This window comes from Carcharodon carcharias, chromosome 17, assembly GCF_017639515.1.
Source record: "Carcharodon carcharias isolate sCarCar2 chromosome 17, sCarCar2.pri, whole genome shotgun sequence".
NCBI lineage: Eukaryota > Metazoa > Chordata > Chondrichthyes > Lamniformes > Lamnidae > Carcharodon > Carcharodon carcharias.
The window spans coordinates 45,826,861-45,850,421 of record NC_054483.1 but is presented as its reverse complement, the minus strand read 5'-3'; the positions used below and the strand labels follow the sequence as shown (position 1 = coordinate 45,850,421).

General features: G+C 49.4%; 1 protein-coding gene across 5 annotated transcripts in view; it reads left to right on the top strand.

Annotated features, from left to right (window-relative positions):
- Nucleotides 1-7,865: 7,865 nt before the first annotated feature.
- The window catches only part of sirt1 (sirtuin 1), a 45,161-nt gene continuing 29,465 nt past the window's right edge, over nucleotides 7,866-23,561 (top strand). For 3 of the 5 annotated variants that reach the window (XM_041210205.1, XM_041210203.1, XM_041210200.1), the window contains exons 1-2: nucleotides 7,866-8,090; nucleotides 15,478-15,621. In XM_041210205.1, coding sequence (XP_041066139.1) covers nucleotides 7,880-8,090; nucleotides 15,478-15,621 — 355 coding nt within the window. In that variant the 5' untranslated portion in view covers nucleotides 7,866-7,879. The remainder of the gene's footprint in view (nucleotides 8,091-15,477; nucleotides 15,622-23,561) is intronic. The other 2 variants (XM_041210206.1, XM_041210202.1) reach the window with 2 other exon arrangements.

Here is a 23,561-nt window from a genome sequence, read left to right as displayed (position 1 = left end):
GGGGGGGGGGGGGGGGGGGGGGGGGGGGGGGTGTGGTCCCTAAGCTAAGAGTGCGTTCTTTCACGTACGCGCACGAAAGATTGCACTCATCTCCCTGAGGCTAAGTGCTGCCTCAGGGAGATCGGCGCCATATTTAAAAATGTTAAATGTAGAAAAATAAAACTTCCCTGACAAGTCCCCTTATGTGACAGTGTCATGAGTTGGGACATGTCCATCACTTTTAATTAAACTTTTATTAAATTTTTAAAAACCTACATGAAACCTCATCCTGCCCGTGGATGAGGTTTCGTGCTTTTTCTGAAGCCTGCTAGGGCTCCTGACCTGCCCGCCAACCTTAAGGTTGGATGGGCAGGTCCTTTAACTAGTTTAATTACTTTTTAAATGGCCTCAATAGGCCATTAACAGGTCAGTGGGTGCACAGCTGATTCAGCTGCGCCTCCGCTGACCTGAAACTTTAAATGACGTCGGGAGTTCCACCTGAGGTCATCCTGCATCATGTTACGTGTCAGCTAGCGGGCCCCACCCCCTACTTGCCGACCTCAATATCTTGCCCCAGGTCACAGCTGTGTGCAATACTGGAGAAAAATCATCAGGACTTTGAAAAAGATTACTTTTTTTGTCATTTTCTTTGAACATGTCTCTTTACCAAATGTAAAAATATTGAAATTGGGGGTAAAAATGGCTGTTTGGCTGACAGGCCAGTGTCATCCAATTGGGTAATGAGTCTTTTTGCTTTCTAATTGGCGTAATTGGGCAGTGCGTTACAAGGATGGATGTGTTGGCCGACTAATAGCTAGAGTGTGGGGGCAAGTCATGTGATGAAACCTCCAGGGATCTTTACCGGAGCATTGGGGATTGAATTTCTCATTTCATGAAAATTTGACAATGGACTCTACATTTTAGATATATTCATTTACCTGCATAGGTTTATCATCGATCCCCTCCTATTTTAAAATTGAGAATACAGTTACACAATGTGTACCACTTAGAGGTGGATACCTGGAGTGAAGAAATTCCAGCAGCACCGTTTCAAATATAAGAAAGCCACACTTGTGCTCTATATACGTAGATCTCTAGGTAGATATTTCTGGGTCACATTTACAAGTACAAGTATTCTCTGTTGTTATATGTGCCCATATTCATGTATACATAGTTCATGCTGTAGATATACCAGAGAGCTCATATGCAGATATATGTGCTTCTCTTTGTACACAGGAACCATTATGGTAAATCTCCTCAGCACCCTCTCAACGATTCTCAAATCTTTGCTAAAATGTGGTGGCCAGAACTGGATGCAAGATTCTAGTTGCAGCCTAACCAGAGCTTCATACAGATTCGGCAGAACTTCACTGCGTTTGTACTCAATGCCTCTAGTTATGAAGGCCAAAATTCCATGTAATTTACTAACTCTCTCAATCTGACCTGCCACCTTCAAAGGTCTATGCAAAAGCTCCCCAAGTCCCTTTGTTCCTGCGTACACTTTAGAATTGTACCATTAGGTCTATATTGCATCATTTTATTCCTTCTGAAAAAATGTCACCTCACACTTCTCTGTATTGTTACGGACAGGAGGGAGGTTAATTCAAACGGCCCTGATTTCTCCACTCACTGCTCATCCATAAGTGGAAAGGTGTTTTTGATTTTTGATTTCCCCCTTTATAAGTGGTAGCCTATTTTCCTCAACCCTTCAGAATTGGAGTTATCCAATCTTCTATTAATAACCCCACAGCAAACTTGAGATAAAGTAAAATAAGAGGAGTAGCTTATTTTACACAAACACACAAAACATGAGGTTTCGCAACATCTGCCCCTTTTGCATTCATACAATAAAAGAGGGATAACGGACAGAGAGAGGTTCAGGGCAAAGATCACGATAAAAATAAGAATTATGGTTTCAAGTGAATACAGAATCCAGAATCAAAGCCCAAAGGAGGATCTTTCAGGTGGCTTTATCTGGCAGAATTCCAGGTCTTGGTCCTAGGAACTTGGTTGCAGGTTGAGTCTGCTAAAGATGCAGCAAAGTATTCTAGTATCCTGGGTATTTTTACTCTGTAGCGAAATACAGAGCAACTTCTGGAGATCAGACTCAAGGAGATGGAGGTCAAAGACAGGCTGCTAGCCTGGAGTCCGGTTCTCTTCAGAAGTTAAACCGTAACTGAAGATAAAATTCAAGAACTGTCTAATTAAAGGAACTCAACAGCTCAAGTCTTAGTCATGTGTCAGGGTGGTTTCAGGTCGAGCTATTCAACTAACGAGGCCCTTGGTTGAAACCCATTGTGTTTAGGCACAGGTAACAGTGGGACCATTTGCACAGCATTGGAGATTAGGAGTTACAAATAACTCTACTTTTGTCCATAGCTAGCTAGTACAGGTATATCATCTATGTGGTTGACTCTTAAAAGCCCTCTTAACAAGGGCAATTCAGGATGGGCAATAAATGCTTGCCTAGCCAGTGATGCCCACATCCCATGAATGAATAATTTTTAAAAAACTATCCTTTGTGTTGGCTTGGCTGGAATGTTTATACAATGCATGGCGTGTTACATTCCAGGAGATTTGATGTGTTAGCCTTTGTTCATTTTCAAACTGCTCAGAAACTTCCATGTGATCAGCTGCAGCCATTTTATCAGCCCAGTCATTTGTCCATTTTTTAAAAAATAAGTTTATAAAGAAACCAGGATGATATATATATGTATATATATAGATATATATCTATATCATCCTGGTTTCTTTATAAACTTACTTATTATATATATGTAATATATATATATATATATATATATATATATATAAATAACATATATATATATTTTCCTTCCTGGCTTCTGCCCGGGACAGTATTAAAAACCATCTGCCCGTTCTACTAGCCTATTGATTTGATTTGTTTCATCCTCACTGTTTGCCACTCCTCCAAGATTGGTAACATAAGCAAATTTTGAAATTTTACTCTGTATTCCAACATCTAAGTAAACCTGTCCACCATCCTCCTAACCATTCATCACAACTCTTTGTTTTCTGTCCTTAACCCAATTTTTTATCCAAGCTGACACTGACCTCCTATTTCAACCAACCTTTTCTTTGGCACTTTATCACTTTCTTAAAATCCATATAGACAATATCCACTTCATTCCCTTCATCAGGCTATTATTTCATCAAAAAATTCAATTAGATTAGTTAAGAACAATCTGCCTGTTATAAATTTGTGGTGGCTCTCCTTACTTAACTCAAACCTCCCCAAGTGCCTGTTGATTTTTTACTCCGATTATTGTTTCCAAAACCTTACCCGCCATGGATGTTAAAGTAACTAGGAATGTCCTTACGGCTTTTCTGGAATAAGGGTGTGACATTTACCACTCTCCAATCCTCTGGTACCTCCCTGTATCTAAGGAAGATTGAAAGATTACAGCAAGCCCCTCTGTTATCTCCACCCCAACTTCCTTTAGCAACCTGGATGCAAGCCTTCCGTACCAGGTGACTCATCCACTCTAAGCATAGCCAGCCTCTCCAGTACTTCCTGCCTCTCAATTTTCACCCCACCCGTTACCTCTGCCACCCATGCCACCATCACCACTTCTACAATATTTTGTCCAGGTGGTCAAGAAGATATATTTTTATTAGCTGAGGCAAAGAAGAGCTGGGAAGTTATTCTAGAGCTGTAAAAAACATGAGTTAGTTCACAGATGGAGTACTGTGTGCACTGTGCAGTTCCAGTCACCAAAGACATGATTGTACTAGAGGGTACAGAGGATGTTTCCTAGACTGGAGAATTTGAGTTATGAGGAAAGACTGAATCGGTGAGGGTTTTTTTCTTTGGAACAGGGGAGGATGAGGGAAGGCCTAATTGAAGTGTATGAAATTATGAGGGATCTAGATACAGTGGATTCACAACCTGAAAAGGCAGAAACCCTCATAATGTTTAAAAAATACTTGGATATACACTTGAAGTGTCATAACTTACAAGGTGAGTGCTGAAAAGGGGGATTAGGTTAAATCACTACCTTTTGGCCCATACTGACTTGATGGGCTGAATGAAAACAAAAATACCTGGAAAAACTCAGCTGTCTGGCAGCATCTGCGGAGAGGAGCACAGTTAACGTTTCGAGTCTGAATGACCCTTCAACAGAACTACGTAAAAATAGAAGAGAGGTGAAATATAAGCTGGTTTAAGGGGGGGTGGGACAAGTAGAGCTGGATAGAGGGCCAGTGATAGGTGGAGATAACCAAAAGATGTCACAGACAAAAAGACAAAGAGGTGTTGAAGGTGGTGATATTATCTAAGGAATGTGCTAAATAAGGGTAGAAAGCAGGACAAGCAAGGTACAGATAGCCCTAGTAGGGGTGGGGTGGGATGAAGGATTCAAAAAAGGCTAAAAGGTAGAGATAAAACAATGGATAAAAATACATTTAAAAATAATGGAAGTAGGTTGGAAAAGAAAAATCTATATAAATTATTGGAAAAAAGGGGGGGGGGGAAATCGGAAAGGGAGGAGAGAGTTCATGATCTAAAATTGTTGAACTCAATATTCAGCCTGGAAGGCTGTAAAGTGCCTAGTCGGAAGATGAGGTGCTGTTCTTCCAGTTTGCCTTGAGCTTCACTGGAACAATGCAGCAAGCCAAGGACGGACATGTGGGCATGAGAACAGGGTGGAGTGTTAAAATGGTAAGTGACAGGGAGGTCTGAGTGATGCTTGTGGACAGACCGAAGGTGTTCTGCAAAGCGGTCACCCAGTCTGCGTTTGGTCTCTCCAATGTAGAGGAAACCGCATTGGGAGCAACGAATGCCGTAGACTAAATCGAGGGAAGTGTAAGTGAAATGCTGCTTCACTTGAAAGGAGTGTTTGGGCCCTTGGACAGTGAGGAGAGGGGAAGTAAAGGGGCAGCTGTTGCACCTTCTGCGGTTGCATGGGAAGGTGCCGTGGGAGGGGGTTGAGGTGTAGGGGGTGATGGAGAAGTGGACCAGGGTGTCCCAGAGGGAACGATCCCTGCAGAATGCCGCCGGGGGGGTGAAGGGAAGATGTGTTTGGTGGTGGCATCATGCTGGAGTTGGCGGAAATGGCGGAGGATGATCCTTTGAATGAGGAGGCTGGTGGGGTGATAAGTGAGGACAAGGGGGACCTTATCATGTTTCTGGAGGGAGAAGGTGTGAGGGCGGATGCACGGGAGATGGACCGGACGTGGTTGAGGGCCCTGTCAACGACCGTGGGTGGAAAACCTCGGTTAAGGAAGAAGTAGGACATGTCAGAGGAACTGTTTTTGAAAGTGGCATCATCAGAACAGATGCGACAGAGGTGAAGGAACTGAGAGAATGGAATGGAGTCCTTACAGGAAGCGGGATGTGAGGAGCTGTAGTCGAGGTAGCTGTGGGAGTCGGTAGACTTGTAATGGATATTGGTGGCCAGTCTATCACCAGAAATTGAGACTGAGAGGTCAAGGAAGGGAAGGAAGGTGTCAGAGATGAACCATGTGAAAATGATGGAGGGGTGGAAATTGGAAGCAAAATTAATAAATTTTTCCAAATCCAGATGAGAGCATGAAGCAGCACCGAAGTAATCATCGATGTACTGGAGAAAGAGTTGTGGGAAGGGGCCGGAGTAGGACTGGAACAAGGAATGTTCCACATACCCCATAAAGAGACAGACATAGCTGGGGCCCATGCGGGTACCCATAGCCACACCTTTTACTTGGAGGAAGTGTGAACAAGTTCAGCCAGACAGAGGAGAGTAGTGATGGATGGGGATTTTTCGGGCCTGGTGGGAGATGGAGCTGTAGTGGGATTGGACATCCATGGCGAAGAGGATGCGGTTGGAGGGAACTGGAAATTGTTGATATGATGTAGTGTGTCAAAAGGAATCACGGATGTAGGTGGCAAGGGACTGGACACAGGGAGAGAGAATGGAGTCAAGATAGCAAGAAATGCGTTCTGTGAGGCAGGAACAGGCCAACACGATCGGTCTGCCGGGACAGTCCTGGGTAGGAGGTAGAAGTGGGCCGTCCGAGGTTGGGAGGCTATCAAGCTGGAAGCTGTGGAAGGAAGATCTCCAGAAGAGATGAGGTCAGTAACAGTCCTGAAAATAATGGCTTGATGTTCAGTGGTGGGGTCATGGTCCAGGGAGAGGTATGAGGAAGTGTCTGCAAGTTGACGCTCAGCCTCTGCGAGGTAGAGGTCAGTGGGCCAGACAACAATAGCACCACCCTTGTTAGCGGGTTTGATGACAATGTCAGGGTTGTACCTGAGAGAACAGAGTGCAGCAAGTTCAGAGAGAGGCAGGTTAGAGTGGGTGAGAGGAGCAGAGAAATTGAGATGACTAATGCCACGCCGACAGTTCTCAATGAAAAGATCAAGAGAAGGTAAGAATCCAGAGGGAGGGGTCCAGGTGGAGGGAGAATATTGGAGGTGGGTAAAAGGATGTGTTGAACGGGGAGAGGACTCCTGCCCAAAGAAGTGAGCACGAGACGAAGGCAGTGGAAGAAGAGTTCAGCATCGTGCTGAGCCCGAAATTCATTGAGATGAGGGCAGAAGGGTACATAGCTAAGTCCTTTGCTGAGCACTGAACGTTCAGCGTTGGAGAGGGGAAGGTGAGGGGGTATGGTGAATACACAGCCGGGGCTGCGATTGGAAGACGGGATGGGGTCAGAGGGACAGGCAGGGTTGGAGGGACCTGGATAGATGTTGGTGTCGATGAGTTATTGGAGCTTGCATTCCTTTGCACCTGAAAGAAAGAGACAAAGTTTCTTGTTGAGGCACCGGATGAGACGAAGAATAAAATGAAACTGGGGGCACGCGCAGGTTTGAAAAAGGGTGCGGCGGTGCTGCTGGAGGGAGAGGTCGACTGTGTTCATATGGCGGCACATGGCACTGAGTGTGGATCTCAGAATGCGACGTGAACAGCAGTCCAAGGAGCGTTGTATGTCCCAGAGATACCTGTAATCCTGGGTGGGTTCGAAACATGAGGGATGGAACTTCAGTTGAAATCCATGTGGGGTAAGTCGGAGACAGTCACTGAGGAAGGAAATATGGCTGAGAAAGCGGATTTTAGTAAACACCTTGTCAAACACGAGGAGAGAAATGGAAAGCAACGAAGGTGAACAAGGCAAAAGAGAGATATGAAAATCCTGACGGAGAGAAGAGCAATACTTCTTCAAGGTAGGCATTCCTTGAAGAGAAGTGGTAGTCAATTAAACACTAAGATAAAAGCAAAAAACTGCGGATGCTGGAAATCCAAAACAACAACAAAAATACCTGGAAAAACTCAGCAGGCAGTTATGGGCTGAATGGCCTTCCTCCGTGCTGTAAATTTTACTGATTCTATGATATTTTCTGTGTTAATATCCAAGTAGAGACAGCCAGCTTTCCTCCCAGACCCAGCCCCCTAGCCCCAGTCCATGTCCTACACCTGGCCTCCTGCCCCCAGCCCTCAGTCTCATCCCCAGCCCTACCCCCTTCCCAGTATCCCCACCAGGCCCCCAATCCTACCCAGTGCCCCAGCAGGCCCCCAATCCTACCCAGTGCCCCAGCAGGCCCTCAACCATGCCCCCACCCAGTGCCCCAGCAGACGCCCAACCATGCCCAGTGCCCAGCAGATCTCCAGTCCTGTGCCCCACTAGGCCCCCAACACTGCCCAGTGCCCCACCAGGCCCCTAGCCATATCCCCTGCCCAGTGCCCCACCAGGCCCCTAGCCATATCCCCTGCCCAGTGCCCCACGGCCCACCTAGGCCCCCCCAGCCCTGCCTCCTACACAGTGCCCCACCAGGCCTCCCATCCTCTCTCCGAACGTCCACCTGATGGAGCTGATACCTAATAATATCTCTGCGCATGTGCGGCCGGGCTCCGCCCTTTGACCTGCGGGGTCACGTGGCGTGAGTTTCCGGTGCTGCAAGATGGCGGATTCGGCGGAGGCTGAGGCCGAGGCCGGGGAGCAGCTCAGCAAGAAAGCCCGGCTGGAGGCTGGAGCAGGCCGGACCGACACCCACACCAGGGCCGAGGAGCCGGCCGAGGAAGCGCGGAGGAGGCGAGCGGCTGGGGCCGAGCGCCAGGACTGCGGGCCAGGGGGATGCTATAATCCGGAGAGCGGGGCGGCACCGGGGGCAGGTACGGGGAGGGGGGCGTGGGGAGAGGCAGTTGATGCGGGGGGTGGTCGGGGCGTAGCGGGATGGCCATTGAGGGGATGTTTGGGGGGGGATGTTCGAGGGGCGGCCGTCAGGAAGATGGGGAGATGGTCGTGGGGATGGTGGTCATTGGGGTTTGGGATGGGGATTTGGAGTGGGAATGGTTTGGGGGCTGGTTGGAGGTTAGGTGGGGGGCCTGTGGGTAGAGGGGGATGGTCTGGGGGTAGTGGGGGGTGGTCTGGGGATGGTCTGGGGGTAGGGGGGTGGTCTGGTGGTAGTGGGGGGAAGGGGGGATGATCTGGGGGTGGGGTGGGGGGGATGATCTGGGGGTGGGTGGGGGGGATGATCTGGGGATAGTGGGGATGGTCTGCGGTAGAGGGGGTAGGAGGGATGGTCTAGGGGGAGGGGGGATGGTCTGGGGGTAGGAGGAGTAGGGGGTATGGTCTGGGGTTAGGGGGGATGGTAGTGGGGTAGGGGGGATGGTCTGGGCGTAGGGGGCATGATCTAGGGGTAGGGGGGTGGTCTAGGGGTAGGGGGGATGGTCTGGGGGTAGGGGGGTGGGGGGGATGGCCAGGGGGTAGGGGAGATGGTCTTGGGTAGGGGGGCTGGAGGGGGATGGCCGGAGGGTAGGGGGGATGGCTGGAGGGTAGAGGGATGGCCTGGGTGTAGGGGGGATGGCCGGGGGGGATAGGGGGTGTGGGGGGGTTGGCCTGGGGGTAGGGGGATAGCCTGGGGGTGGGGGATGGGGTGGCCTGGGGGTAGGGGAGTGGTCTGGGTATAGGGTGGTGGGGGGATGGCCTGTGGGTGGGGGAGGGGTGGTGGGGGGAATGGCCTGGGGGTGGGGGGATGGCCTGGTGGGGTAGGGGGGGATGGCCCGGGGGGTGGACTTGGTGGGGAGGGGGGATGGCCTGGGGGTAGTGGGGGTTGGGGTTGGGGGTGATGGCCTGGGGGTAGGGGGGGAGTTGGGAATGGCCTGGGAGTGGGTGGGGGGGAAGGGGGGTGCGGGGTTTGGCCAGGAGGGGTGGGTGAGATGGCCTGCGGATAGGGGGTGTGGGGGGAATCGGCCTGGGGGTGTGGGGGGGATGGCCTGGGGGTGTGGGGAGTTGTCTGAGAGGCATGGTCAGGTGGGTGGGAGGACATGGTCCTGGGGGGAGTGTTGGTGGGCATGGACTGTGGGGAGTGTTGGTGGGCATGATCTAGGGGTGGAGGGTAGGGGGATGGTTTTGGGGTGGTGGTCTGGAGTGGATGTGGATGTGAGAAGATATCCATGCAAGGGGGCGTGGGGTGAGCTGAGAGCCAGATTGGGTAGAGAGGAGAAGAAACCGGGGGTAAGGGGGAGACACAAAATTCGGGGTTATGGGGTTAGAGCGAGCTCGGAGTTGGGGCAGGAGAGAGAGCTCGGAACTGTGGGGAGAGAACGAGAGCTTGGAGCTGGGTGGGGGGAGAGAGCTCGCAGTTGGGGTGGGGGGGAGCTTGGAGTTGGGTAGGGAGTGAGAGCGAGAGCTCGAAGCTAGGTGGGGGAAAGAGAGAGCGAGAGCTCAGAGTTGGCGGGGGAGAGAGTGCGAGAGCCCGGAGTTGGCGGGGAGAGAGAGAGTGAGAGCTCATAGTTGGCGGGGGGAGAGAGAGCGAGAGCTCGGAGTTGGCGGGGGGAGAGAGAGCGAGAGCTTGGAGTTGGCGGGGGAGAGAGAGAGAGAGCTCGGAGTTGGCGGGGGGAGAGAGCTCGAGCTCGGAGTTGGCAGGGGAGAGAGCGAGAGCTTGGAGTTGGCGGGGGAGAGAGAGTGAGAGCTCGGAGTTGGCGGGGGAGAGAGAGCGAGAGCTCGGAGTTGGCGGGGGAGAGAGAGCGAGAGCTTGGAGTTGGCGGGGGAGAGAGAGCGAGAGCTCGGAGTTGGCGGGGGGAGAGAGCGAGAGCTCGGAGTTGGCGGGGGAGAGAGCGAGAGCTTGGAGTTGGCAGGGGGAGAGAGAGCGAGAGCTTGGAGTTGGCGGGGGGAGAGAGAGCGAGAGCTCGGAGTTGGCGGGGGAGAGAGAGCGAGAGCTGGGTGCGGGGAGAGAGAGGCGAGCTGGGTGCGGGGAGAGAGAGGCGAGCTGGGTGCTGGCGGGGGAGAGCGAGCGCGAGCTGGGTGCTGGCGGGGGGAGAGCGAGCTGGGTGCTGGGTGCTGGCAGGGGGAGAGCGAGTGAGAGCTGGGTGCTGGCGTGGGGAGAGCCAGCGAGAGCTGGGTGCTGACGGGGGGAGGCAGGGAGAGAGAAATCGGGATTGGGGAGGAGAGAGAACTCGGCAGGTGGGGCATTGTGGGAGAGAGAACTTGCTGGGGTTTAGTGGGGGGAGAGAACTCGGGGCAGGGTGTTGTAGACGAGAGAACCTGGGGGTGTGTGTGAGAGGTCTGGGGGTGTGTGGGGGTTGGGGGAAGGTCTGGGGGTAGGTGGAGGGCTGGGGATGGTCTGGGCATCAGTGGAGAGTGGGGGATGGTGTGGGGATGTTGGGGCTGGCCTGGGGGAAGGTTTGGCAGAATATGGAGGGGTGTTGGAAGGTCTGGGGTAGATGGCGGGTTGGGGATGGACTGGGGGTGGTGCGAGGTGGGGGATAGTCTGGGGGTAGATGGGGAGTTGGAGGAATGTCTGAGGGTAGATGGGGAGGTGGGGGGGGATGTCTGGGGGTTTATAGGGAGGTGGGGGATGGTGTAGAGGTGGGTGGGAGATGGCCTGGGGATAGATGCGTGGGTGGGGGATTTATTTGGGGGCGGTGGGGGGATGGCCTGGGTGGCTGGGGAGTGGGATATACCTGGGGGGCATGGGATGGCCTGTGGGAGTTTGGGGGGTTGGGGAATGGTTCGGGGGGGTGGGCGGCATGGAGTGGGGGTGTTGGGGGGGGGGAGAAAACTCGGGCAGGTGGGCAGGTTGGAGGGGAGAGAACTTGGGGGAGGGGCGGGCGGGGGAGAGAGATTGGTGGGGGTGAACTCAGGGTGGGGGTGGTTGGGGGGGGTGGCGGAGAGAGAACTCCAGGTAGGGTGGTTGTTCGGGGGGTGGGGGAGGGGGAGAGAGAACTTGGGGTGGGGATTAGTTGTGAGGGAGAACTTGGGGGGGGATGGGTTAAGGGTGATGATTTGGGGGTCGGTGGGGGATAGTCTGGAAGGGGGTGTGGTCTGGAGGGGTTGGGGGATGGTGAGCTGTGGGTGGTGGGGTGAGCAGAGACACATGGGGTGGAGGGGCCAAGCTAAAACCCAGGGTTGGGTGGGTTGAGGAGAAGATTTGGCGGGGTGGGGGTGAATAGGCCCAGGGCTTGCAGGGGAGAGAGAAGAGAGAACACGGGGTTGGGGGGGAGAGAACTCAGGCAGGGGGAGGGCATTGTAGGGGAGAGAACTTGGGGTTAGGGGCAGAGAACATGGGGCGGGGGATTCAAGGGGAGAGGACTTTGGCGGGTGGGGGGGCAGTCTGCCAAGGTGGGATGTCCTGGGGGTAAGTTGGGAGTAGGGAATGGTCTAGGGATAGGTTGGGGAGTGGGGATTGTCTGGGCTCGGGTGGGGATGGTCTGGGGGTAGGGTGGGGGTGGCGGGTGGTCTGGGGGTAGTTTGGGGCTGGTGTTGTTCTGGGGGTGGGGTGGGGGGGGTGGCGGATGGCCTGGGGTAGAGTAGTTGGGCGGGGTTGATTTGGGGGTAGGGTGGGGGGATGATCTGAGGGTGCGGTGTGTGGGGCTTGGTGGAGGATCATCTAAGGAAGCTGGATAGGGTGTGGCCTGTGGGGTATGGTCTGGAGGGGGAAGAGGATGGTGTGGCCATCGGTGGGGATGATCTGGGGGTTGGGGGGGTGAGCAGAGAACTATGGGAGGGGGGTAGGGAAAACAGACCTTGGGTTGGGTGGGGTGGGGCAAAGAGACCCATGGTGTGGAAGGTGAGGGGAGTTTGTGGAGGAGAGAACTTGAGGCAAGGATTGATGGAGAGAGAATTTGGTGTGAGGGATGGCCTGGGGGGTGGGTGTGGTGGGGGATGGTCCATGTGGGGTGTGATCCGGGTGTGGGTTAAGGGTGATCCCAGGGTAGAGGTGGGGTATAGTCTGGGGGTAGGTGGGGAGCTGGGGGCTGGAATTGTGGCGGATGGCCTGGGGGTGGGATTTTGGGGGAGGATCTGGGGGTGCAGAGGTGGGGAAGGGGGTGTTGGTCTGGTTTGGGTTTGAGCTGGTCTGGCAATGGGTGGGGGTGGTCTGGGATTTGGGGGGTGGGGTGAGCTGAGACCCAGGGTTCGGTGGGATGAGGAGAAAAGACGTAGGGGGTTTGGGGGTAGGGTTGTGGCGAATGATCTGCGATTGTTGGGCTTGGGGCATGGTGGGGTGAGGGGAGTTGCCGTGTTGGGGAGAGAACTCAGCAGGGGACGGTTGGGGGGAGAGATCTCAGTGGGGGAGTTTGGTTTGGGGACGAGAGAACTCGGTTGGTGGGATGCAGTTTGGGAGTGAGGGTACTCAGTTGGGGCGGGGGTCGGTGGTGAGAGAACTTCGACAGTGGGGGAGAACTCAGCGTTGGGGTGGAGAGAACATGGGGTGGGGAGTTGGGGGGAGAGAACACAAGCTGAGGTTGCTGGGATAGTGAACCCAGTTGGGTTTGGGAAGGATAGAATTTTTGGGGGGTGGGGGCATTGAGCAGGGAGGGATCTTGGGCTGGGGGGTGAGACCTCTGGGGGTCGAATTGGGCGGTTGGTTGGCGGGAGAACTCTTGGTGAGACGGTTGGGTTTAGGAATGAGAACTCGGGGTGGGCGTGTTGGGGGAGAGAATTCAGAGAGGGTTGAATTGATCAGTTGGTGAGGTGTAATGTGGATTGGGGGAGGCAGAATGGGGTGTAACAGGAAGGGCAAACTGGGAGTGTGGGGGTGTAATGGGGGAGGTGAAACGGGAGGGTGGAACTGAGATGGGGAACGGAGGGGTAAGTGTGGGATGTGGGAACGGGTCAGAGGGGGCAATTGTGGAGGAGGTGGGGATGTGGCCCTGGGGAACCAGGGAAGGGGTATGGGAGGAGGAGGGCGGGGTTAATGGGCAGGAGTGGGTAACTTGGGGTAGGGAAGAAGTGAATTGGGGGTGAGGTGGGTGGTAGCAGGAGAGGGGAAGAGGTGGGGGTAAGTGGAGGAGGGGAAGCTGGGGGCGGGAGGGGAAGATGGTGGGAGGTTGCGGGGAGGGGAAGGTGAGGGGGAACGGAAGCTGGGTGTAGTGGGGCAGTAGAAGCTGGGATGTGGGGAGAGGGGAAGCTGGAGGGGGTGTGAGGGGTTGGGAAGTTGGGGGAGGGGGAAGTGGGAGGAGGAGAAGCTGGAGGGAGTGGGGTAGCGGAAGCTGGGGTGTGGAAGGGAAGCTGCTGGGGGAGGGGGAAGTAGGAAGAGGGGAAGCTGCGGGGGAGAAGGGAGCAGAAGATTCGAGGGGGGTGGGTGTGTGGAGAGGTGAAGCTGCGGGGTAGGGGGGAGAGCCGAAGATAGAGTCATAGAGGTCTACAGCACAGAAAAAGGCCCTTAGGCCCATCGAGCCTGCGCCAGTCAAACAAGTACCTACTATTCTAATCCCATTTTCCAGCACTAGGCCCAAAGCCTTGTATGCCATGGCATCGCAAGTGCAAGATGGGGTCAGTGAGGAGACAGCAAGCTATGGGGAAAGGGGAAGGGCAGGGCGCAGGGGAACAAATTGGGTGTTTGCCAAGTGATGATGCGTAATATCCAAGGATGCACAGCAAGTGGATCCAAAGTTGCTGAAGCAGTTAAATGGTTAAAATCTCCAGTTAAATGGAGAAACACATGATTGAATATGTAGATTTTAAAACAAATTTTAAAATGGGGAGGGAGGAATCTAGGTGGAGGACGTTCCAGGATGTAGAATCTAAGTAGCTGAAAACTCTACCATCAATAGAGGAACAGAGGTGGGGCGGGTGTAATGAAGCCAGTTTTAGGGGAGCAGGTTGTTCTATTTGCAGGAAATACAGCAACTGAAGCTATAGAAAGATATTGAAAGTGGAGTGAAGTGTTTGCATTTTAAAGCCGAGCACAGTCATGCATGTTATCTGCTAGTATGTGACTAAATTCTTCACCAGATGGCTCTGGGTTCATGTTTATCTCAAGTGACTTGAGCAGAGAGCCTAAGCTGATGTCCGTCATTAGATGTTAAACCATCCAGTTAGATGGACATCAGATTTCCCACAGATTGTAGCTGCAGAGAATCCTGAGCAGTACCTGCATTGTCCCTTACCCATCACTGGAAGATAATAAATAAATTATGGACATTACCACAAGTTTTTTGTGGACCTATATGCTCTATTTAAACTGGCTGCCATGTTTCCTACGTTATAACATTTCAAAAAGTACTTAATTGTTAGACAGTTTGGGACATCCTGAGATCATGAAGCGCACTTGATAAACACAGCTCTTTATTTTCTTTTTAGTTGTTTAGTTGAGTAGCAGAGTTACTGAAATGTTCGAATGAACATTAAGACGTAGGGATAGCTCATAACAGTCATCAAAATATTCAATCACTAATGCAGACTGATGTATTTTAGTGTTAAATTTTTCCACTGTGGGTCAGCAATTAAACTTTTCTAAAGAATAATTTTCATTTATCTGTATGGGACTTACAGCAAATGCTTACACTAGAAAGGATCAGACTTCCCTATCCAGTGTGAATCTTGTTAGATTAGTAGTGGCTTTTCTTCCTGCATTCACCTCAGTGGACTTATTGGATCAATGTAATTTATAATTAATGTGCTGGGCACCCATTTGGGTTTACGGCCTCAATGGGTCACGCACCTTGGCAGAAGTTTAGGATGGCTTTGGAATTTCTGCGTTACTTACTATATATAGCACACAATGTTTTACATCGAATCATTCAACACAGAAGATGACCAGTTGGCCAAACATGCCTGTGCTGGGCATACGTTACGTTCGTTGCAGTTTTTGTGCAATTTGTTTTTCTCAAATAAGCACAGGGCTTGGAGGATTCAATTGTTCTGTGATCGTACGGTGAGAAGCAGCTGCCTGTCTGATTGTAACATCCTCTCAGCTGCACTAACAGTCGTGGGCACCTGATGCCCAACCTTTCCAGGGCATTCATATTGAATTATCTATTTCCATGTTTAGGAATGCACCTGTCCAAATGTGGGGTTCCAGTAGGAGATCCTAATAATGACAGTTGAGGGTGGGGAACCAGATGAAAAGCTCCCACAATGTTTCCCTTAAAAAAAACTGTCAGAAATGAGTAGTAAAGCTTAGTAAATCTAAGCCACAAGTAGGCACCGGATGATTTAATGTAATCCGCCCTTCGTATAAGATTCCAATGTCCCGTTGACCGTTTTCTCACATAAATATTGACTTCCATTAACTGCAGTATTGCTGTTTTACAGTATTTTTTTTTATTTTAGCCAACTTACCTGTGGGACATGTGGTAAATGCTGCTTCAGAGGAAATTGTTCCAAATGGAATTCGTTCATGGGAAAGTGATGAAGATGACAAAACCTCGCATGCTAGCTCAAGTGACTGGACTCCACGTACCCGGATAGGTACAGGTTAATACATAATTGATGGATTATTTCATTTGTTGGGGCGGAAGCTCAAATGGTATTAATTCTTACACAAGTTTCTTTTTTTTTCCCTGCACACTATATTAGAATGATGTCACTGGCATGCAATAGTACACTCCTCGGGAGTCAGTGTGATTCTTTCCCTTGCTGTTATGCCTATTATTCTTCCTCAGTAGATTTGAATGTAGGCAGTCTCGGTGGACTCCACTGCAGGATCCGTGGCCATGCACTCTAGAATTTTCTTCTGAAGCTCCCTGATTTATAACATGCTGCTTAGTGCAATGAAGCTGTTTGATGATCCTTCATGTTTCAAGCGTCATTAAAAAAAAGCAGCATGTTTTAAAAACTGCTCTGGAGTCAACTGCAGGACTATGTCTGACTGCACTCCGTGTTCCTTCTTAACCAGCGAGCATATCTCGCGACTACACCCCATGCCTCCAGTTAAATACAGGCATGCCATTAACCATTTTAAGTGCACTAATTTCAGAGATGATGGGTTTAATGGTGCTCCCTCTGTACACAACCTGAAGTATATGAATAGCAGCTCTGCTGAGTACAAGTGGTGAATATGCTGGACTTTCGCAGTCTCCTTTCCATTATAGACTAATCATTTTAAGACAGCCTCTATATAATACTTTTCAGATTTTTTTCAGCCTCCACAAGCACAGCTGGGAGAATTATCCTCCTCTAGTTTTGCAATGAAACCATCCACTAGGTGGTGTGGAGCGAGGCCCACCTTACTGTCCGTCCCTCTAGATAATCCACCCACAGTGATGTGGCTAGGTGGGAATTGTGGGTACACACCCATACCTGACTGTTTTGTGCCAAAGTGTGTTGGCCATTCTGTCTCAATCCTGTTCAAAAGTCCAATTTATGTAGTTTCTTTAAGATGTGTAGTTTTTATATTGTGAACTTCAACACATATTACTGTGGCTGAATTTAAAGCCCTTTGTGCGAATATAGTTTTGGTGTTTGCTGGAGAAATTGTACAGGTGGTGGGATATAGTTTTGGTATGCCGATTCTGTTGCTCATGCTGTGAATTCCATGCCTCTGGGGAGTTGTTGATGGATCTTTTGGTACAGATGTTTTCTAGCATAGCTGAGGCTGCCATTGCCTGGTTCCATTCTTATCTACCCAGTCATAGTCAGGGGGAGGCGCTGGCGTAGTGATATTGTTGCTGGACTAGTAATCCAAAGACCCAGGGTAATGCTCTGGGGACCTGGAGTCAAATCCTGCCACAGCAGATGGTGGAATTTGAATTTTTTTTAAAATCTGGAATTAAAAGTCTAATGACTATTGTCGATTGTTGTAAAAGCACATGTGGTTCATGAATGTCCTTTAGGGAAGGCCCTTGCCTGGTCTGGCCTACATGTGACTCCAGAACCACAGCAGTGTGACTGACTCTTAAATGCTCTCTGAAATGGCTTAGCATTCCATTCGGTTTCAGAAATTCACCTAGGCTCCTTAGACAGCACCTTCAAAGCCACGACCACTACCACCTAGAAGGGCAAGGGCCACCACCTGGAAGTCCCCCTCCAAGTCACTCACCATCCTGACTTGGAAATATATCGCCGTTCCTTCACTGTCGCTGGGTCAAAATCCAGGAACTCCCTTCCTAACAGCACTGTGTGCGTACCTACACCACATGGACTGCAGTGGTTCAAGAAGGCAGCTCACCACCACCACCTCAAGGGCAACTAGGGATGGGCAATAAAAATGCTGGCCCAGCAGATAAAGCCCACATCCCGTGAATGCATAAAAAATTACTCATGTTCTTAGGTGTTACAAGGGCATTTCAGAGGGCATTTAAGAGCCAACCACTCAGTTGTATCAAACAGTTACAAAGTCTAAAACAAGAAATAAAACCGGACGAACCATCCGGCATCGACCTAGGCACCAGAAACGACATCGGCAATCCCAGCCCCGTTGGTCCTGCAAAGTCCTCCTTGCTAACATCTGGTGCCAAAATTGGGAGACTAGTCTCACAGACAAGTCAAGCAACAATCTGAAATAGTCATCCTCACAGAATCATACCTTACAAGGTGTTGTCCCAGACACCACCATCACCATCCCCCAGCAGGACAGACCCAGCAGAGATGGCAGCACAGTGGTATACAGTTGGCAGGGAGTTTCTCTAGGAGTCCTCAACATCAACTCCCGATCCCATGAAGTCTCATGATATCAGCGCAAACATGGGCAAGCAAACCTCATGATTACCACATACCGCCCTCCCTCAGCTGATGAATCAGTGCTCCGCCATATTGAACACCACTTGGAACAAGCAGTGAGGGTGGCAAAGGTGCAGAATGTATTCTGGACTTCAATGTCCACCACCAAGAATGGCTCGGTAGCACTGACCAAACTGGCCAAGTCCTAAAGGACATAGCTGCTCAACAGGGTCTGTGGCAGGTGGCGAGGGATCCAACAAGAGGGAAAAACATACTTGATCCAGTCTTCATCAACCTGCCTGCCGCAGATGCATCTGTCCATCACAATATTGGTAGGAGTGAACAGTCGTTGTGGAGATGAAATCCCACCTTCACATTAAGGATACCCTCCGTCACGTTGTGTGGCACTACCACCATGCTAAATGGGATAGATTTCAAACAGATCTAGCAATTCAAGACTGGGCATCCATGAGGCGCTGTGGGCCATCAGCAGCAGCAGAATTGTTCTCAAACGTAATCTGTAACCTCATTGCCCAGCATATCCCTCACTTTACCTTTACCATCAAGCCAGGAGATCAACCCTGGTTCAGTGAAGAGTACAGGAGGGCATGCCAGGAGCAGCACCAGGCATACATAAAAATGAGGCATCAACCTGGTGAAGCTATAACACAGGACTACTTGCATTCCCAACAGCGTAAGTAGCAAGTGATAGATAGAACTAAGCGATCCCACAATCAACGGATCAGAACTAAGCTCTGCAGCCCTTCCACATCTTCACAAATGGTGGTGGACAATTAAACAACTCATTGGAGGAGGAAGCTCCACAATTATCCCCATCCTCAAAGATGGGGGAGTCCAGCACATCAGAGCAAAAGATAAAGCTAAAGCATTTGCTACAATCTTCAGCCAGAAGTGCCAAGTGGATAATCCATCTCTGCCTCTGGAGGTCCCCCGCATCACAGATGCCAGTCTCCAGCCAATTCGACTCTGTCCACGTGATATCGAGAAACGGCTGAAGGCACTAGACAGTGCAAAGGCTATGGACCCTGACAATATACCAACAATGGTGCTGAAGACTTGTGCTCCAGAACTTGCCGCGCCCCTAGCAATGCTGTTCCAGTATAGCTACAACGCTGGCATCTACCTGGCTATGTGGAAAATTGCCCAGGTATTTCTTGAACACAAAAAACATGACAAATCCAACCCAGCCAGTTGCCACCCCATCAGTCTACTTTCCATCATTAGTTTAGTAATGGAAGGGGTCATCAACAGTGCTATCAAGTGGCACTTGCTTAGCAATAACCTGCTCACCGACGCCCAGTTTGGATTCCGCCAGGGCCACTCAGCTCCTGACTTCATTACAGCCTTGGTTCAAACATGGACAAAAGAGCTGAAATCCCGAGGTGAGGTGAGAGTGATTGCCCTTGACATCAAGACTACGTTTACCAAGTGTGGCATCAAGAAGCCCTGGCAATACTGGAGTCAGTGAGAATCTGGGAAAACTCTATACTGGTTGGAGTTATACCTAGCACAAAGATGGTTGTTGTTGGAGGTCAGTCATCTCAGCTCCAGGACATCACTGCGTGAGTTCCTCAGTGTAGTGTTCTCGGCCCAACCGTCTTCAACTGCTTCATCAATGATTCCATCATAAGGTCGGAAGTGGGGATGTTTGCTGATGATTGCACAACATTCAGCACCATTTGCAACTCCATCAGACCTAAGACATTGGAGCAGAAGGAGGCCATTCGGCCCATCGTGTCTGCTCCACCATTCAATGAGACCGTGGCTGATCTGATCAACTCCACTTTTCCCTATAGCCCTTGATTCCCTCACTGATTAAAAATCTGTCTATCTTAGCCTTGAATATACTTAAAGACCCAGCCTCTACAGCAGTCCGCAGTAAAGAATTCCACAGATTCACTACCTTCAAGAGGAGAAATTCCTGCTCATCTCTGTCTTAAATGGGCAACCTCTTACTCTGAGATTATACCCTCTGGTCCTAGACTCTCACACAAGGGAAAACCACCTCTCAGCATCTACCCGTCAAGCCAACTAAGAATCTTATGTTTCAATAAGGTCGCCTCTCATTCTTCTAAACTCCAATGAATACAGGCCCAATCTACTCAACCTCTCCTCATAAGAAAGTCCCTCCATACCTGGGATCAACCTAGTGAACCTTCTTTGGACTTCTTCCAAAGACAGTATGTCTTCCCTTAGGTAAGAGGACCAAATCTTCACAGTATTCTAAGTGTGGTCGAACTAGCTTTAGCAAGACTTGCCTATTTTTATACCCCATTCCCTTTGAAATAAAGGCCAACATTCCATTTGCCTTTCCTATTACCTGCTGAACTTGTATGTTAGCTTTTTGGAATTCATGCACGAGGGCTCCCAAATCCCTCTGTGCTGTAACTTTCTGCAGTCGTTCTCCATGTAAATAAAATTCAGCTCCTCGATTCTTCCTGTCAAAATGCAAAACCCGTCATTTTCCCACATTATATTCCATTTCCAAGTTTTTGCCCACTCACAACCTGTCTATATCCCTCTGTAGACCCTGTGCCATCCTCACCACTTGCCTTCCCACCTGTGTCATCCACAAACTAGGTGATAGTACATTCACTTCCCTCATTTATGTCATTAATATAAATTGTAAATAATTGTGGCCTCAGCACTGATCCCTGTGGCACTCCACTAGTTACAGGCTGCCATCCTGAAAATGCCCCCCTTATCCCAGTCCTCTGCCTTTTATTAGTTGGCCAATCCTTTATCCATGCTAATATACTACCCCTAACACCCATGGGCTTTTATCTTATTAAGTAGTCTTATGTACAGTACCTCATCAAATGCCTTTTGAAAATCCAAATGTATTACATCTACTGGTTCCCCTGTATCTATCCTGCTTGTCACCTCCTGAAAGAATTTTTCTAAATTTGGCAGGCATGATTCCCCTTCATGAATCCAAGCTGACTCTACTTGATTATATTATGCACTTCTAAATGCTCTGCTGTTACATTCTTTATACTAAACTCTAAAATTTTTCCAAAGACAGATGTTAAGGTAACTGGCCTTTAGTTACATGTTTTTGTCTCCCTTTTTGAATAAGGCATTGGCAATTTTCCAGTCTTCTGAGACTTTTCCAGAACCTAAGGTGTCTTGCAAGATTACTACCAATGCATCCACTATTTATGTAGCTACTTCCTTTTATATCCTAGGAAGCAACCCATCATGTCCAGGACTTATTGGCCTTTAGCTCCATTAGTTTTCCTAGTACTTTTTCTCTAGTGATAGTTATTGTATTTATTTCCTCCCCCGTTTTGCTCCTGGATTATTTAGTATTTTTGGAATGCTATTAGCATCATCTACCGTGAAGACTGATGCAAAGTATTTATTCAACTCCTCTGCTATTTCCTGATTCCCCATAATTTTTTCCCCAGCCTCATTCTCTAAGGGGCCTGTGTTCACTTTGGCTTCTCTCTTCCTTTTTATATATTTAAAGAAGCTCTTGCTGTCCGTTTTTATATTACTTGCTAGTTTACCCTCAAAGTTTATTTTTTCCCTCTTTATTATTTCCTTGGTCATCTTTTGTTGGTTTTTAAAACTTTCCTAATCCTCTGGCTCACCACTAATCTTTGCCACATTTTATGTTTTTTCTTTCAATTTGATACTATCCTTAACTTCCTTGGTTAACCATGGTTGGTTTATTCCCTTCCTAGAATCCTTCTCCCTCACTGGCATATATCTTTGTTGTGAGTCATGAACTATTTTCTAAACATCTGCCATTGTTCATCAACCGTCTTTTTTGATAAACCCCTTTCCCAATCCACTGCAGCCAACTCTGCCCTCATTCCTTTCTGTTTACCCTTATTTAAGTTTAGCACAGTAGTTTCTGACCCAAGTTTCTCACTCTCAAACTGAATGCTAAATTCTATCATGTTACGGTCACTGTTTCCTAGGGGATCTTTTACTCTGAGATCATTTATTAAACCTGCCTCACAACACATTACCAGATCCAAAATAGCCTGATCCCTGATTGGATCCATAACATATTGTTCTAGGAAACTGTCCTGAATATACTGTATGAATTCTTGCTCATGGCTACCTCTGCCAATTTGATTTTCCCAATCTACTTGAAGATTAAAGTCACCCATGATTAATATACTGCCTTTTTTGCATGCTTTCATTATCTCCTGATTTATTCTCTGTCCTACATTAAAGCTATTGTTAGGGGGCCTAAAGACTACTCGCGCCAGTGTCGTCTCCCCCTTGTTATTTCTTACCTCCACCCACATGGATTCTATATCTTCTGACTCAAGATCATTTCTTGCTATCATACTTATTCCATATCGTGCTAACAAAGCTACCCCACCACCCTTTCCTTTCTGCTTGTCCTTTCAAAAAGCCACATAACCCTGAATAATTAGTTCCCAGCTTTGAGCTCCTTGTAACCATGTCTCCCTAATGGCTATAAGATCATACCCATTAACCTCTATTTGTGTTGTTAATTCATTTATCGTGTTCCAAATACTACATATGTTTAATGAAAGAGTCAATAATTTTTCCTTTTTACCAATTTTTCCCCCTTTGATCCTATTTGCAGTTTTTTTTAATGTTTGTACACTCTGTCCCTTCCTGCCACACTCTGGGAATCAATACCTAAATAGCTGCCCTGTTAAGCTGCTATATCCTTTTGCTTTGTAAGCGTATGTATCCCCTATTCAGAACACCACCCCCCCCGCAAGCTATTGCATTTAAAGCCCTCTCTACAGCATTAGTTATTCAGTTCACCAGGGCTCTGCTCCCAGCACGGTTCAAGTGAAGCAATCCCACTAGAACAGCTCACTTCTACCCCAGTACTGATGCCAGTGCCCCATGAACTGAAACCCATTCCTCCCACACCAATCTTTGAGCCACGCATTGAACTCCTTGACTTTATTTACCCTATGCCAGTTTGCTCATGGCTCAGTCAGTAATTTTGAGATTAATACCTTAGAGGTTCTGCTTTTTAATTTAGCTCCTAACTGTTCAAATTCTTTCAGCAGACCCTCCTTTCTAGTCCTATCAATGTTGTTGGTGCCATAGTGGATGACGACAACCGAATCCCTCCCCTCCCACTCCAAGTTCCTCTCCAGCCCTGAGGAGATGCCCTTAACCCTGCCACTGGGCAGGCAACACAGCCTTTGGAACTCATGCTCATGGCCTGCAGAGAACAGTATCTATCCCCCTAATTGTCCCCTACCCATTACTACATTTCAATTCCCTCCCCCCATTTGAATGGCTCGCTGTACCATGGTGCCGTGGTCAGTTTGCTCATCCTCCCTGCAGTCCCTGCTGTTGTCTACACACCGTGCAAGAACCTCATAGCTGTTAGACAGTTGCAGGGACCGAGCTTCCTTGAACACTACCCCCAGGTCCCCATACCTGCCTCACCTGCACCCTCCTGTCCCTGATCAGAGACCAAATTTGAATGACTTAATCTGAGGGATGTGACGCCTCCTGGAGCAAAATGTCCAGGTAACTTTCCCCCTGCCTGATCAGGCGCAATGTCTGCAGTTTGAACTCTAGCTCCTCAACTCGGGTCCGAAGTTCCTCGAGCTGCAAACACTTACTACAGGTGTGTTCACTCTGTATCATCTTGGTGTCCAGCAGCTCTCACATGCTGCAGCAGCAACACATTGCCCGTCCTGCCATCACGATCATGTTTTATTTAATTACTTAAGTACTCTAGTATTCCTGCTCTTTATATTTGAATTCCCCGCTCT